Raw genomic sequence first — 16,081 nt, 5'->3', positions numbered from 1 at the left:
AAAGGAATATCCTTTTTATTCATACTGTTAATATGTTGTTATACACACATAAACCAAACTAATGATCTGTTATGGATTAGCTTATTAGGAAATCTAAATGCAAATGTGCAGTTGTGTTAATGATGTTAAGACACTGTATTAGTAACATCTGGGTAGGTTTAGGGGTTAATTTTGAATGTAAAAAGGCTCATAAGAATGGCATGTTTGGAAAATAAAACCAATTGGCAATACATTGAAAGAATAATATAAATATACTGGTGCGGTTTTGGATTTGTGCATTATTTTTTTCGCATTCATACACAGAATCTACCCTTGCACATTCATTTGGTCAGCTGGTCCTCTCAGTCAACTCTGGTTGGGTGTAATATGGTATAGGCCAAAAATGTAAGTCTGTTAGAAGAAAAAAATGCATGATCCTTCTGAAGAAAAAACACCTGTTGTCAAAACAAAAGAACAGTGTAACATTTACTAACCACCAGAGAAAATAGAACAGCGGTTTAAGTTATCAGGACTTTTTTTAAAGTCATAGACACATGGCATTACCCTTATACAGACTTTCTTGAAAGTGTTGCCTTTTTCTCCCATTTGAATAAACCACAATACAACCATGAAAAAGACAAAACGAGTAACTTTTCACAGAACTAAAACTGCTGGGACAATGTATTTGAAAGGTCGCTTCAGCACATATTTGACAAAAAAAAAATTGTGATACAATGTCCTAGCCTAGTTTCAAGATTGTGCAGTTGGCCAAAATTGTTTTTGGAACTAACCACTGCTATGAACTTAATTAGTTTGATGTACCCCGGGAAGCTACTTTCCAAAAGTTCTGGTTTGATATGAGCTGATTTCATGCAGCTCTGATACTACAGCTGAAACTGAAGAATCAAGTATCAGTCTATTTGGGTTGCCTCTGGCTGCCTCATAGCATTGTTTACAGTCTGAAATTCAACCTGCAAAAAGGAAGCCCAAGTAATTTCACCAACCTTATTTAAACTTCTTACCCTAACCCACTTTATAAAGAATATCAGATATTCTGATATCCCTTTAGAAATGCAAGCAGGCCTGAAATTATGCTGAATATCCGAGGGGTTCAGAAGATAATCTCATTAGCCAAAGTAAGAAGTAGTCATAGTTTCAGGTGACACAACACATTGTTTAAGGCAGTGAATAACTATATCTTAGTCCCATGAAATATCAACTTTTTGTCTATGCTTGTAACTCTGTAACTGTAACAATATTCATCTATTCATATTGTGTACAATAATAAATGTATTATATATTTCGAACCATAGGACAAGATGTACAGTTAAGTTTGCATTTGCAGTAAAACAAGAATGTAAAATTCCACAATTCAAGGCACTCAAGAACAACATGTTTAGACATGTTATCTCTGTATCATCTGATAGATAAAAGAGGTGAGGCTCGACAGAAAACGATTGCAAAGAAGCAGAGACGTCGCTTTCACAAGGATGAAGCATATTGCATTCCTGATTTTAGCAGTGAGCTGCTGTCCGTGTGCAGGGCAAGCTAATAAAAACAATGACAAAGTCCATCAATGCTCGGGACTGACCAGCTGCTGTGACACCCACTCTCTCACTTCCATGAGTCACAACCTGGGAGAGGTCAGAGAGAAGGTAACAAACATGGCGGAAAAAATAACAATCCTGGAAACAAAGTTGCAAAATACTGAGAAAGAGGTCCTGGAGCTGCGGAGCCTGATTGGAGGTAACACAGAGCATAGGTGTTCATTGGATAATAATGGTTAATTAAATTATTTCCTTTCCAAATTCCTACTTCTTATGAATTTGTTTAAATTGATCATTTTAGGCACACCTCGAGTGGCCTTTTCTGCAGCCCTCAGGGAATCTGGATCTGGAAACACTGGACCTTTCACCACTGCTACCCCACTGCAGTATAAGAGGGTCTTCTCCAACACTGGCAATAGCTACAACCCTTCAACAGGTGCTGTATGATTGAGAGAGAAATTGCATTGAAAGAGAGACAAATGGGATTCAAGAAATTTAAATCATTCCCCCTTTTTCTTTTTACAGGCGTTTTCACAGCAATGGTCAAAGGGATGTACTTCTTTCGATTCTCCATGTTCAACAACCTCCGTCCTACTCCTAGCTCTGTTGTGAGCCTAATGAAGAACGGCGTACGGCTGACTTCTGTCTGGGATACCTCCGGGACTGATAGCAACGACATGGGCAGCAACGCTGTGGTCATCCCCCTCGAGGTTGGAGACAATGTGTATGTAGAGCTCCATGCAAACAGGATAGTCTATGATGATGTAATGAATTACAACACTTTCAGTGGTTTTCTGCTCTTCACTGTATAATGCAGACATGATTCCAGGTGTGTGTGGGACTTCATGCTTTTACAGCTAAAGGAATATCCTTTATACTGTTAATATTGTTATACGCACATAAGCCAAACTATCAATCTGTTATAGATTAGTTTATTAGGGCATCTTAATGCAAATGTTCAGTTGTTAAGACACTGTGTTAGTAACATCTAAGTAGGGTTAGGGGTTAGTTTTGAATGTAAAAAGGCTCATAAGAATGGTTTGGAAAATAAAAACAATTGAATACAATACATTGAAAGAATAATATACTGGTGCTGGTGAGGTTTTGAATTTGTGCATTATTTTTTTCGCATTCACAGAATCTACCCTTGCACATTCATTTGGTCAGCTGGTCCTCTCAGTCAACTCTGGTTGGGCGTAATATGGTATAGGCCAAAAATGTATGTCTGTTAGAAGAAAAAATGCATGCTCCTTCTGAAGTAAAAAAACAGCTGTTGTCAAAACAAAAGCACAGTGTAATATTTACTAACCACCAGAGAAAATAGAACAGCGGGTTAAGTTATCAGGACTTTTTTTAAAGTCATATACACACATGGCATTACCCTTATACAGACTTTCTTGAAAGTGTTGCCTTTTTCTCCCTTTGAATAAAACACAATACAACCATGAAAAAGACAAAACAAGCAACTTTTCATAGAACTAAAACTGCTATGAACTTAATTAGTTTGATGTACCTCAGGAAGCTACTTTCCAAAAGTTCTGGTTTGATATGAGCTGATTTCATGCAGCTCTGATACTACAGCTGAGGGAGAAACTGAAGAATCAAGTATCAGTCTAGTTGGGTTGCCTCTGGCTGCCTCATGAAATTGTTTACAGTCTGAAATTCAACCTGCAAAAAGGAAGCCCAAGTAATTTCACCAACCTTATTTAAACTTCTTACCCTAATCCACCTTATAAAGTATATCAGATATTCTGATATCCCTTTAGAAATGCAAGCAGGCTTGAAATTATGCTGAATATCCGAGGGGTTCGGAAGATAATCTCATTAGCCAAAGAAAGAAGTAGTCATAGTTTCAGTTGAAACAACACATTGTTTAAAGGCAGTGAATAACTATATCTTAGTCACAAGAAGAAATATCAACTTTTTGTCTATGCTTGTAACTCTGTAACTGTAATAATATTCATCTATTCATATTTTGTACAATAATAAATGTATTATATATTTCCACCCATTGGACAAGATGTACAGTTCAGTTTACATTTGCAGTAAAACAAGAATGTACAATTCCACAATTCAAGAGCAACATGTTTAGACATTTTATCTCTGCATAGATAGATATGATGAATCTACTCTTGAACAATGAGTTTGGCTGAGCAGGATGCCTCCCCATGGACATTGGTGGCATTACAGGTGTAAACATTGGCATTGTCTGGACCAACTTTGGCCAGGACCAGAGTACAGCAGCCATCCTCCTCATACTCTATCTGCACCGTGGGTGACTCCTCCAGAGTGTCTTTACCACACAGCCACACCACCTCTGGGTCAGGGTATCCTGCCAAGATAGATGGGAAGGGTGAGCTTTAAAAATGTAAGCAAAACTGCAATAGATTGTTTAAAGTACTTTGTGGGATGTTCAAGTCAAGTCACAGGGCTTCATTGGAAAATCAAGATTCAAGTATGTTATCCCCGAATACTGACTATTTAAATGACCAAATCAATTCTTCTTTTAAAATGTGTGTTTCTAAGGAATATATATATATAAATAGAATATTCTAGGTTTGTGTCTGTTCTTTTCGCCGTCTTGTAATTTGACCTGGTGTAAACTTATCCTCATTTGCAACTTCAGAGACTCAAGTCTCTACTCTGTAACAAAGCTCCTCAAAATGTCACAAATAGGAACAAAGGTATTATATTTGAAAATCTTGAATCTTGGCCTCATGAAGCTGTGTGTACGTGTGAGGTGACATGAGAGACGGGCAGAATCAATACTTCTTATATAGATAATACATTATAGGTGTGTTTTTAAGGAATAGATTTAAGAATATAATATGCCAGGTTCATGTTTTTTATCTTTCACCGTCTTGAAGGCTGAAAAGGACCAAGTGTCAAAACACCCTCAATCATGTCTCAACTACTCATTTGTGGCTTCAGTCTCAAGTGCCTGCTTGAGCTCTTGTACTGGGCCTTCATTAAGCCGTGTGTACCTGTGAGGTGACATGAGAGACGGGCACTGCATCCCTGAGCTACCGTCTGGTCCTCCAGGCTCTGGGTGAACTCGGGTGGCCCCTGCATCTTCTGCTCCAAAGACAGCAGGGCATGCTCTGCCTCGGGGCTCAGTGCCGAGTCTGGGACAGAGAAGAGAAGGAAGGAGGAATTAGAATAATGAGGTTGTGCAACTTTTTACTCAAAGTGATTTTAAAGTGAGGCCTTGACAGTTATGTCTCCAACTCAAATATGTACATATATTTCAGGATGTTGTGCATCCCTGGCAATAAAAACTTTGGATCTGGAATAAACTGTTTAAGAAATATAGCTTTCGGAAAAAAAGTTGTCTTGTCGCACAAATCACCCCACGTAGTGGGGTGATTTGTGCGTCATTGTGTCACAATGACAAAGTCACCATCATCATCTTTCTGGCCATCTGAACTCTCATCAGTGGTGTCGTTAAGTGGAATTGAGATGTCACTCTCTCCTGAGCTACTGTAGACTATCACTTTCTTTTGGTGACCAGCGTATACAGCCATGCCACTGGCACAACTCTCAGAAATGTACTTTGCACTAGTTGCTCCGTGCTTGTGGAACCAACTGCCACCTGACAAATGTGATTCCCCCTACATTTCTGCCTTTAAATCAAGGCTCAAAACCCATATGTACACCCTGGTGTTTCCTCCCCATTAACCTCTGCACTACTTACTTACCTCTGCACTACTATCTGTGTTTATGTGGATGTATGGGCTTTACGTCTTTTATTTTGGTTATTGTTATTTTACCTTCATTGTTTACCTACTGAATGCACTATGTACAGCACTTTGGACAGTGCAAACTGTCATAAATGTGCTTTTATAAATACATTTTACTTACTTACTTACTTATAACTCACCCAGGCCCTTGCGCACAAATCACCCCATCCCCAGAATTTTGGATAATAGGCATGATGCAGCAATTTAGGGTTGACATTGTGCTAACTATATAGACTCAAAGTGTAGCATACCAAAGCACTAAAACATGTGTCAAATGTTTTCAAACGTGTCTATAATTGTTCAGACACAATAATCAAAAAACCTTGATCATGGAAATTTTACTTTGAAAGGCAAAACACAGTTTTTTTAGCTTAAATGTGCTTATATCTTATTCCTTGTGTCTCCCTTCTTTACAGGATGAGTCAAATGGATGGCTCTTCTTAAATATGTGGTCACATTTCCAACATTTTGCAACTTCCAAAATGCACAAATCACCCCACCTTCCCCTATATATTTATATATATTTATATATAAATATATAAAATAATGTGTGTGTCTAACCTTCACCCGGGCTGGAAGGAGATGTAGGGCTGTCACTTTTAGACAGCAGAGCCATTCTCTTCAGGGCTAACATGGCCTTTCCCGCTTTCTATGTAACAAAAAAGATATTTAAGCACAAGCAGAATTCAAAACTTTAAACTCAAAAAGACACACATGAATGTACTGTGCTGAGGCATCACCTTCCACTTCTGCCTGGCTAGAAATCTCTTCATCTTGTCCTTGGACAGAGTCTTGGTGGAGGCAAGATCTCCAGAGTCAAATGCTGCCATCCAAGGGTGGGCGAGTGTCTCTTCACAGGACATCCTCCGCCTGGGAAACACACAGTATCATTATAATAGCTTGTTAAGTGAAGACCGTATCAGGAGGCTGCGCTACTGTTGTACGCTGTGTGAAATCACCTGGGTTCCTTGTTGAGCAAAGAGCTGATGAAATGTTTGGCCTCGTCCGTAATCTCCTCAAAACTCTCCTCGTCAAACTCCCACTGGGCAGCCGTGACCAAGGCCAGGGTCTCCGCATCACTGTTACCCTGGAATGGAGACACGCCGCTCAGTCTGAAATACATAGAATGAGAGAACAGCATCACTGTGCTGCTGACTGTTTCAACCTACACCCACTAGGTGGCAGTGAAAGCATAGAAAAATGACAGTAGATCCAAGAAAAGATAAGTGTCCCTATCTATTATGTTCTATTTTCAGGATCTGTAGTTGATTGAAGTCATTTTGATCTACATGGGCCTAACTCACTCAGTACCAGTTTAATCTGAAACCCAAAAAAAACAAATGACAGTGTCAGAAAATCTTCTTTAACACACTTAGTTGGGGAAATATTAGGCTGGATGTGTGCGTTATATGTGCTACATCTTGGGATATAGGTTATTCTTATTCGTCTTGCAGAGTTAGTCGAGACTGCCACTTTGATACCACGCTCACATCTATATGGCTAAATGTAGCCGTATAGATGTGAAATGTTAGCTTAGCACAAAGACTGGAAACAGGGAGTAACTTTCTAGATGTTATAAAATCCATCCATTACCAGCTCTAAAGCTAAATATTTAACATGTTATCTAATTATTTATTTTTTTAAGCCTTGTGAAAACACACATGTTAAGGTTTAATAGGGGGTGTGTGGTGGACTATTTCTTGGCTGGGAACAGTAACTTCTGGGAGTTCCGGGCACCCAGCGGAGATTCCTAGAAGTGGTTCAGAGATGCAGACATGTGGATTTCGTTATCTTTGGACAGAGCCAGACTAGCTGGTTCCAAGCTACGCTAACTAGCTGCTGGTTGTAGCTTAATTTTAATGCTATAGACATGAGACTAGAAACATCTGGACAGACAGCATAAAGTGAATAAGTATTTCCTGGTATGTAAAACGTATTATTTAATGCAGAAAAGGACTATGGGAGTGATACTGTGACTCACAATATGTAGCAGATGACACCAATGCTCCACATATCAGTGGCGAAACACACCGGCTCATAGTTGATCACTTCAGGTGCCACAAACTCGGGAGTCCCATGCATCACCATCAGAGGTGTTTTTACATCTGTAATACATAAAATCGCATCATTTGATATTGAAACATACGGTAGAATGGTAAGTAAATATTGAAGAAAGTTTAGTTTCACACACCAAACCTGCTGGCTAATCCAAAGTCAATGATCTTTATGGAGGTGCCAGTGGTGTCAACACACACAATGTTTTCAGGTTTGAGGTCCAGATGGATGATGTTCTGCTGATGCATGAAGCCAACCCCCTCCACGATCTGCTGCATGTAGTGCACACTGGCCGGCTCTGTGTACTCAAAGTTATCGTCCGCAATCCGTTCAAACAGTTCCCCACCTGCGATACTACGGACGGACATACCAAAGTGACAGCAAAGGGGTTATTACATTTCATGCTGGAATAATTCTGCGACTACTTTGGCCTCGCATGACGATATACTTACAACTCCATGACCATGACCATCTCAGGCTTGTGATCGTATGCCCCAAGACACTGAACGAGTTTTGGGTGGTGGAGGTAGTTCATCAACTCTATCTCTTTGCGCGCGGCCTCCCTCTCCTTGGCACGTCGGCCTTTGTAGAACTTCCCGGCACACACATGTCCTGTGTCTTTGTGTGTTAGCTTGAACACAAGGCCGAACTTTCCCCTAATGAAGAAACAAGTTTAGTCATTATTTTTAATCTCTGGACAGGCTGTGTAAATGGTGTGCCATCATAGATCTTGATGAATGTGGCAGTGTGAGCTAATCACAAATAGAGACTGACAATTAAACCCAGTAAACAATCTTTCATTTAAGATCTGTGATTGTGTGGGGAGCCTTAATCTGTCATCATAAATCTCTTCCACCCACTGGTATCCTAAAAACCTGCATTGGTGTCTTTCGCTTGCTAAAGTAGAACCGTGTCTCCACATGCAAGTATTATTAAATCCTTGTTCTGGTGCAGTTGGCAGGATTTCCACTCTTCCAGATGCTGGCACGCTTATAAAAAGGAAGTCCCTTTGAAATGTCAAGCTTTCTTTCTTCATCTTAATATCTGAAGAAAGTCCACTACCTTGGAAAAATGTGTTTGGAGGGGGAATGATTAGTTCCTGAGAGATACTCACGTTCCCAGTTTCTCCAGCAGATTGTAGTGATCTGTGACTTTGTTGGAAGAGTCAAGAGTGACACAGGTAAACGCTGGAGGGGCCTCCTCTTCTTGTGGTTTGCCTAGACATACACAGACACAGTAGCTGTAATGTAAGCCTGATTATATTTGCCTCTACGATGAACTGTGGTATCAATACACCGTGTCACCTCACCTTTCTGCTCCATTCTAATCACCGGTGAAACTGGTCCTGGCTCACTAACGCCCACTTCGTTGTAGGCCCTCACTCTGAAACAGTATTCCTGTTCAGGCTGCAGTCCAGAGCCTACTCGGTATGAGGTACTCTTACACTGGGCAGTCAGCTCGCTCCAGTCCCCAGGCGCAACACGTCCTTGGTTCCTTACTTCCACCACATAACCCAGAACAGCACTGCCACCGTCGTAGCAGGGGCCCGACCAGGACAACACAACGCTGGTGACGGAGATGATGGAGATCACAGGGCAGCAGGCAGGAGGCTGTGGTCTCTCTGGTGGGATAACGATGGATAAAGTGCTCAAGTGTCTGATAACTTCATTTATACTTCATGTTCAGTCCTCCTGACTAAGGATGACCTCAAATAGTCGACTATTTGACGATTCGATCGAAGTTGCCCGGCTACATGGGGGTGCCGAATGTCTCCCATGGAATTGCTTGGATTCTCCCAATAAATCACGACCCACCGTATTGTGGTATGAATATCAGAATATTATACTGTTAATATTTTTTTTTCAAATAACTCCAGCTCCTTATTGCGCTTGAATAGTAGCAATAAAAAAACATTCTCATGTCATGTCAAGAAGACAGACTTTAATTGGGTGTTTCAGCCACTTTGTCTGGTGTGGAAAAAAATGGACACTGATGTCACCAACAAGAATATGGATCAAGGAGAAAAAAAAGAAAGCATGACTATATACCGTAGGAAAGATTTGACCAATCAGATTCATGTAAATATTTAGTCGGGATCTTGACACAGCAGAGAACTTGTTGTCTTACCTATGACAGAAAGAGTGATCGTGTGTTGTGCTGAGCTCTTGCGGTCCTTCAGAACAACAGTGTAGCAACCCGAGTGCTGTGGTTTAGCTTCTGCTATCACCAGTGTGCTGCTGCGATCAGTGTCTTCTGCCCACAGCCCCGGACCATCCACTATCTGCAGATATAAGATATATGCAAAAGAAAAAAAGAGAGATATGTAGATAAATATTGAGAGAGACAGTGAAGATGGCAGACTTAAAAAGTTGGCAAAAAGTTTAAAATGTTGTCAACAGGCCATAAAAGTACAATACCTGCTCTTTGCCTCTGATCCAACACGACACCACAGGAGGACTGCCGGTGAAAATACACGTCAATCTGGCAGTTATTCCCAACTCAACCTTCACGTGCTTTGGGGGGTTTACAAAATGTAACGTTGGTCCTGCATAGACAAAACAAAGTGAGTGTTTTGACTGAGAGCCTTCCTGTTTGTGGTATCATTGGTCTAGTTTCAGGCCTAAAACACTGCAGTGGAAGGAAGCTTTCCCAGTGTGGTGTGTGTGTGTGAGTGCCAGATAAAGACACAGAGAGGGACATGATCTGTGGTTTATGCTGTAGCCTACTGTAAGACTGGAAGTGTGTTACTTTTGCCAAGACCCTTATTATTGCATTTTGCAGCATAGCAGACACAATTGTCTAAAGTTGAAACAAATACCAACCACGGATGACCTACCCCACACAAGTACAACCAGTCCCTGTGTAATCAAGCGTGCTAATCAAAGCACTAAACTAGTTCACCTGCTCGTTGAAGACACATGCATCTGCTATATAATACATTGCACACGCTCAACTCAAGCAACCCCAGAATGCACATTACGTCTGTATTATATCCTTAAGTAATCTAATGTTTCAATGCTTGTTTCAATGCATTTACATGGACTAAATAACTCCATATATGGGCAGGAGTCAGTATTATCGCTTCATACTGCCAGTATTCAAATGCTGTGGCATCATGGATGGTAAATTTGACTAGAGACAATCTGATAAAATGCAAAATTATTTAATCTTTCTTTCTAGGCACCACTTATGGCTAATTCGCAAAGCCGTACACCATAACAAACAGTATGACATCTTTTTCTTCCCACTCATCACATACATTCAGACCTTATTATTTGCGCTATTCATGCTTTTGTTGTTGCGGCCTACACCCTAGGTGAAGTTCCACAGTGTAATGGGAGCACAATAGCTCAGAGCCTGACAGCTTTGAAGGCTTCAAAACAAGTTCTAGCTCCGGGGCAAACCACAACAGCATCATATCAAACTCACACCCAAAACACAGATTGTAAAGAGTAAGGTTGACATCAACACAACCAATTAGAGAACCTCTGTAAAGACTGATAGACAGAAACACTGGTGTATGAGTGAGGAGAACATTTAAAAAATGATGTGTCACTCACCTGTCCCTGAGTTGGCTCTCTTCTTTGGGATGACTTCTGCAGAGACAGAGGGAGTGCAGGTAGAGTTGGTTTAATAAGGGGAGGTGTGGCTCTGCTCTTCTTCTCTATGGCTATCAGTTTGCAGTTTTGCTGTATTGTGCCCTGTCCACTTCCCTAAATGGCATGCACTTGGGACTGAGAACCTTTTGTGGGTGTATCAAAAGGCTATATTGTTCTTTATAGCGTTCTTCCTGGTATGCAACCAATCACACGAAGACTGGAAATGATGCGTTTCCTATTTATTTAAAAAGACAACATATATATATCCGGAAGGAGCTAAAACAATGGCAAAGGGGCTGGATATTTTCTTGGAACATCAACACGTGTAAGGAAGGAGTCTTCACCATATGTGTTAATAATAAATCAACATATTTGCCCATGAAATGGTCAAAAAGGAGTAAATCCTATGTATCTACTTTATGTGTGAAATTAATCATTTTCTGTTTACCTCTTGGAGTTAAGATTGGGCTTAGGTCATCAGAGTCTGAAGGGGAGGTACAAGTAGATCCTCTCAACTTCAGTGGGTCATCTTTGAAAGACTGTGGTGACCTTCCATTAAAAGTTGTGATCTTTGGGACACGATTCTTCAAACCACAGATAGTTTCAAAGTCTGGATTGGTTGTCAGTAAGATAAAAAACAGCAAGAGACCACAGAATATCAGAAATGAAACTCTAACGTAATTCTACTTTGAGGAACAGAATACATCTATAATTGAAAGAGGAACTCTGCATTACAATTACAGTAACTTGCATGATGCATTTTTCACAATAAGCAAGTATCAGAAATTGAAAGAAGATGTCTCCATGAATTTCATTAATGTCCAACATGGAACAGTCCCACGGTCTCTCTCACCTCTGACAAACACAGCGGCGCAGCAGGATGTCTTCCCTGCGCTGTTTTCTGCCAGGCAGGTGTAGGCGCCAGCATCTTCAGGCAAGCACTCCCTCACCAAAAAACTCATCTCCCTGCCATTGAAAGAAGGATTCCCAAAATGGGCCACTTCACCTAGCCATGAGAGGAAAACAAAACTAGAAAAACTACAAACTCTTTCTTCGACCATAGTATATTGTTCGAGGAAGAACAATGAGGGGAAGGCATGTGAGAAAGAAAAGGCTGACAAGGACGCCGGATGCAGGATAAAATCTGCTATGTAAACCTCTTGACATCTGTCATTACTTATACTTGTTCCATGGCCTGGTATTGTTCAAATCCACACTTTGGTTTATATGATAATAAACATCCGAAAGTCTCCAAAAAATACCAAATATTTCAGCCTGAGTTATGGGAAATGTTATATTTAAGAAAAAAAACAGGCGAAAGACAACTAGAAGGTTTTCATTTGATGTAAAAGCGCAGACATAAAAATATAGCATCATGTGATCGCTCAAGTGTTAGTGTTGAAACAATCGCAAAAAGAAAGAAGCACATCTTAAATGTCCCAAATGTATAGGTTAAAGAAATTAATTGGTTGGATATGGACCTCATAAACTTTAAATAACGTTTTGTTATGTCCTTGCTGCCTTGCTGTTCAATGAATGCAGGGGCGTACAGAGATAAGGGGCCTATGATGCGCCAATAATATTTTTTTTTTTAAGATATTTTTTTTGGCATTTTTTATGCTTTATTGATAGTGTAGAGACGGAGTTGAAATGGGGCAGAGGCCGAGGCTCATGGGGGGGACGCCCTACCAACTGAGCTAAGGGCGCCCCCTAAATTTTTGTTATTTTTTAAATAACATTGTTAGGGGCTACGGAGATCAGGGCCATTAAAAATAAACAAATGAAGACTTCAAAGAGAGAAGGAGTTTCGGGATAAGGGATTATTTTAGAAATTCCCGAAGCTAACTGGATTTTTTTCTTTCTGCTTTTTGGTAATTCTGTGTCAAATTATTCCAGAAAATAGTATGAAATAGCCCACATAGGACACAGTTGATTTAGCCCTAGTTTTCTTCTCAAAGTGCACCAGATTGATGAATTTTACTTTAGAAGGTTCACATTTTTCTTCCAGGGGAGCATGCCCCCGGAACCACCCTAAAATGTCCAGGGTCCCCAACACAATCTCCCAAATTCCTGTGAGAAACACTGTATGTGTGTCCGGGTATTAAACGTCATTAAACCAGGGGAGAATTATGTACAAGTAACCTTAAAATGATTTGGTCATTCATCGATAGAATATATTGTGCCCTTTATTTTGCAATGAGCACCTGCCCCCCAACATGTCTGTGCACGCCACTGAATGAATAACATAACAAAAGCCTAAGAATGCAGACACAATGGCATTGCTGTGTTTATTCTGGAGTGATGGTGATCAGGACCAGAGGCTATGTCAACCTTCGACCCCCAAACATCAACAAGCAGCAGCGTGCATGGTCCCTGCTCACCATTATGCAACCAGGTCACTTTGATAGGCTGACTGCCGGTGATGACCCCCCGCAGTGTGATGTCACTGCCTTCGTCCACGCAGCAGTCCCCCAGGGGCTCAGTGAAGACGGGAGGATCCACACCTTTACAAGAGGAGAGCTTCAGAGAGCCTAGGTGTGGGGGAGAGGGTTGGTATAGAGAGGTCACGAGTCAGTGGAGAAAACAAACAAGAGGCTCGAACAAATCTCATGTAACTGCATTTGGTTTGGTCAAATTCTATTTTCACAAAATATATCCCAAAGCTCTGATTTAAGCCTTTCCCCATTATTTGGGTCTCCAGTAGTATATGAATATAATGCACATTTTGACCAAACATGATACAAAGCTATGTGCTTTACAGTAATTCACACATGATGACTGTATCATCACACCCTTAGTCTGTGGCCTTGTTTTATGTGAAGTGACACCTGCGAGAGGCGCTAAAGAGTTTGTTCCATGATCCTCCAATCATCAACCGTAACAGTTCACAGCTTTGCATCTTGTTTTTTTTTCTTGTTTTTTTTTAAGATATTTTTTTTGGCATTTTTATGCTTTATTGATAGTGTAGAGACAGAGTTGAAATGGGGCGGAGAGGGGAGTGACATGCAGAGAACGACCGCGGGCTGGAATCGAACCCTGGTCCGCTGCTGGCCGAGGCCCATGGGGGGGACGCCCTACCAACTGTGTGTTCTGTGTGTTTTTTATTTTATTTTATAAGAACAGATCATTTGTATCTTAAAACTAGTGCTTTCACTGAAATCAGATTTTGCTTGGAACACAGGAGAAGGAATGAAGCAAATGATCATCGCCACACACTCACAGTGGTGAGCAGTACGACCAGTCCAATTAGTTGCCATCACAAAGGTGTGTCAGATGAAGAGCAGTGCCATCAGTAAACATTCTGCTAAAGTTGACTAAATGGTTTTGTGTGGTGTTCTGCTGTGTCAGGTCATACAATAGACTAGTTATGGATTAACAAAATGGGGGTTTTATCGTCAACCTTTAGTCAGTGTTTACAATGCAGAATTATTACAAAACTGAAGACTTTTCGGTTTCCCTTCTAGCCTGTAATTTTAATTTTATGATATTTTTTGTTTGTTTCACTTTTCTCATGTACAATCTTGATGTATTACTTGGTGTATTTTCTTTGTTTTAACTAATCTTGATGTTTTGTATGCTCCCGTAAATCACTTTGAATGGCTTTGTGTCTGGAATGTGCATGTATAAACTTGCCTTGCCTTGCCTTGCCTTGCCTTGCCTTGTCTCAGGTCAGGTCAGGTCAAGGCAGATGTTTGAGGTCAGACAATGACAGGCAGACAGACACTCTTAAATGTGGGTTTTCACACCATTCTAAATTACCAGAAGTTGAAGCATTAATTAGCAGGCTTATAGTGTCGGTCAAAACTCAGCTGAACTAAAGTTCACAGGTTGCTCTAAAAACCTTCTACTGCTGTTAAAAACAAACCCATGCACCGTGGTCAGGTGCTTTCATCAGTTCTTGATTTTCTGACATTTAAACTTACATCTAGCTCACCAAAGAATTACACTTACTGTGTTAAGTTTTCACAGACAAAGCAACACGTTTATATAAATATAAAGCAAGCGTGTTCTCAAGATATAAGATCATAACACATGTGGGGTTCAGCGTGGGCTGACATGAAACCGAAAGGTCTGCAGTTGTTTATTGTCAACAATCAGATACTTTGAGCCTTTAATTCAGGACAACCACAACACCGGATATTGTGTTCAAAAGCAATACACTTGGAGTGTGTGATCTCAGTTTCTCTGGGGGGGATAATATCCCCTAAAGCAAGCTGGTTGTGGTCTGGTTTTGCAGTTCAACAAACTGTTATTCGGAAGGATCACTCTGTTCATACTTGTCCAATCAGCAGCCAACATAATAAGCAGTGTGGTAAATGACAACAGTCGATCTCTTTCCAACACAAACCCACTCCCTGAAATGAATGATGTCCTCTCTCCCTCTCCCTCTCATGCAACCCTTACCTGTGCTGGTACAGTGGTCTGAAGTCCTGTGGTCAATAGTTCTCGGCCCAATCCCTTGTGCAGACGATGCACTGGCCTGCTTGATGTGCATCCTGAAGGTTGACACACAACGCTGTTTGCTGCCATCACCATTCATTTTCTTTTTCTTTTTTTTTGTTTGTCTTTATAAACGGAACAAGAACAAATAATCTACGCAGTCATTTCCCAAGCTGGTTATCACACGTCCTTCCTTTTTCTGTTTTGGCTGTGTTGGCCTCTGCAGCGTGTCATCTGTTGGTCTCTTCTGTAGAAAAAAAAGCTCTCTGTCTTTCTCACTCGGCTCTGCCCTCACTCCTCACACTTTTCTGCACATGTTCTCACCCTCTCTCTCTGTCCCTCTCTCTCTCTCTCTCTCTCACCCACCCCTGATCGACTCAGACTAACTCCACCTACATCACAGATTGTTGTGTTTTTACTTTATCCTCCTCAGGCAGGGGAGTTATCTCCTCATCTCTCCCATAGTTACTCTAATTCCAGATCCCCCACACTCACTGCTCAAACCTCTTTCTTTATTATATAGGCACATACACACACTACACATAAACAGGAAAAGACAGACAGAAAGACAGGGGGAGAGTGGGAGGGAGGGGTTGGGCTTATCTATCTAGCCAGCCAAAGGTCGTATTGTGGGCTGTTTGTTGAATGCACAGCCGTTTATCGATTTCCCTGTTTGCCCTTCTCACTTATCAATGCTGCTATTGAACTTTGTGATGCTAGC

The 16,081-nt window shown here is 40.9% G+C and overlaps 2 protein-coding genes across 4 annotated transcripts; one reads left to right on the top strand and one right to left on the bottom strand.

Annotated features, from left to right (window-relative positions):
• Window positions 1-341: 341 nt before the first annotated feature.
• On the bottom strand, window positions 342-15,649 carry mylk5 (myosin, light chain kinase 5). 3 transcript variants are annotated; one of them, XR_013845260.1, is made up of 18 exons: window positions 15,325-15,649; window positions 13,302-13,451; window positions 11,774-11,926; window positions 11,369-11,530; window positions 10,882-10,917; window positions 9,739-9,866; window positions 9,449-9,602; window positions 8,631-8,942; window positions 8,436-8,538; window positions 7,774-7,977; window positions 7,458-7,675; window positions 7,248-7,371; window positions 6,226-6,378; window positions 6,007-6,136; window positions 5,828-5,915; window positions 4,511-4,651; window positions 3,012-3,858; window positions 342-647 (listed from the first exon to the last, which is right to left on the bottom strand). XR_013845260.1 is itself a non-coding variant. In XM_080043713.1 (17 exons), exons 1-17 carry the CDS (start codon window positions 15,458-15,460, stop codon window positions 3,653-3,655), a joined length of 2,592 nt encoding a protein of 863 aa, XP_079899839.1. In that variant the 5' UTR covers window positions 15,461-15,649; the 3' UTR covers window positions 2,069-3,652. The 3 variants fall into 3 exon arrangements, 2 of the variants coding, with proteins under 2 accessions (XP_079899839.1, XP_079899838.1); XM_080043713.1 differs by lacking the exon at window positions 342-647 and having other exon boundaries at window positions 2,069-3,858; window positions 5,834-5,915; XM_080043712.1 differs by lacking the exon at window positions 342-647 and having other exon boundaries at window positions 2,070-3,858.
• On the top strand, window positions 1,460-2,338 carry LOC307262748 (complement C1q-like protein 2; the record flags this gene model as incomplete). The annotated part of the gene is made up of 3 exons (XM_080043718.1): window positions 1,460-1,725; window positions 1,828-1,962; window positions 2,052-2,338. The coding sequence occupies exons 1-3, from the start codon at window positions 1,470-1,472 to the stop codon at window positions 2,336-2,338; spliced, it is 678 nt and encodes a 225-aa protein (XP_079899844.1). The 5' UTR covers window positions 1,460-1,469.
• Window positions 15,650-16,081: the final 432 nt, after the last annotated feature.

This window comes from Ammodytes marinus, assembly GCF_949987685.1.
Source record: "Ammodytes marinus genome assembly, chromosome: 16".
Taxonomy (NCBI): Eukaryota; Metazoa; Chordata; class Actinopteri; order Uranoscopiformes; family Ammodytidae; genus Ammodytes; species Ammodytes marinus.
The sequence above is the reverse complement of the archived record's forward strand: the minus strand, read 5'-3'. Positions and strand labels throughout refer to the sequence as shown.

Bases quoted from the DNA above. Each gene is read 5' to 3' on its own strand.
- mylk5 (XM_080043712.1), bottom strand. From the start codon at position 15,460: ATGAATGGTGATGGCAGCAAACAGCGTTGTGTGTCAACCTTCAGGATG. The intron at 10,918-11,368 runs GTAAACAGAAAA...CTGTCTCTGCAG, and splicing joins CCCAATCTTAACTCCAAGAG to AAGTCATCCCAAAGAAGAGA. The intron at 6,379-7,247 runs GTGAGTCACAGT...TATGTATTTCAG, and splicing joins GGTGTCATCTGCTACATATT to ACTGAGCGGCGTGTCTCCAT.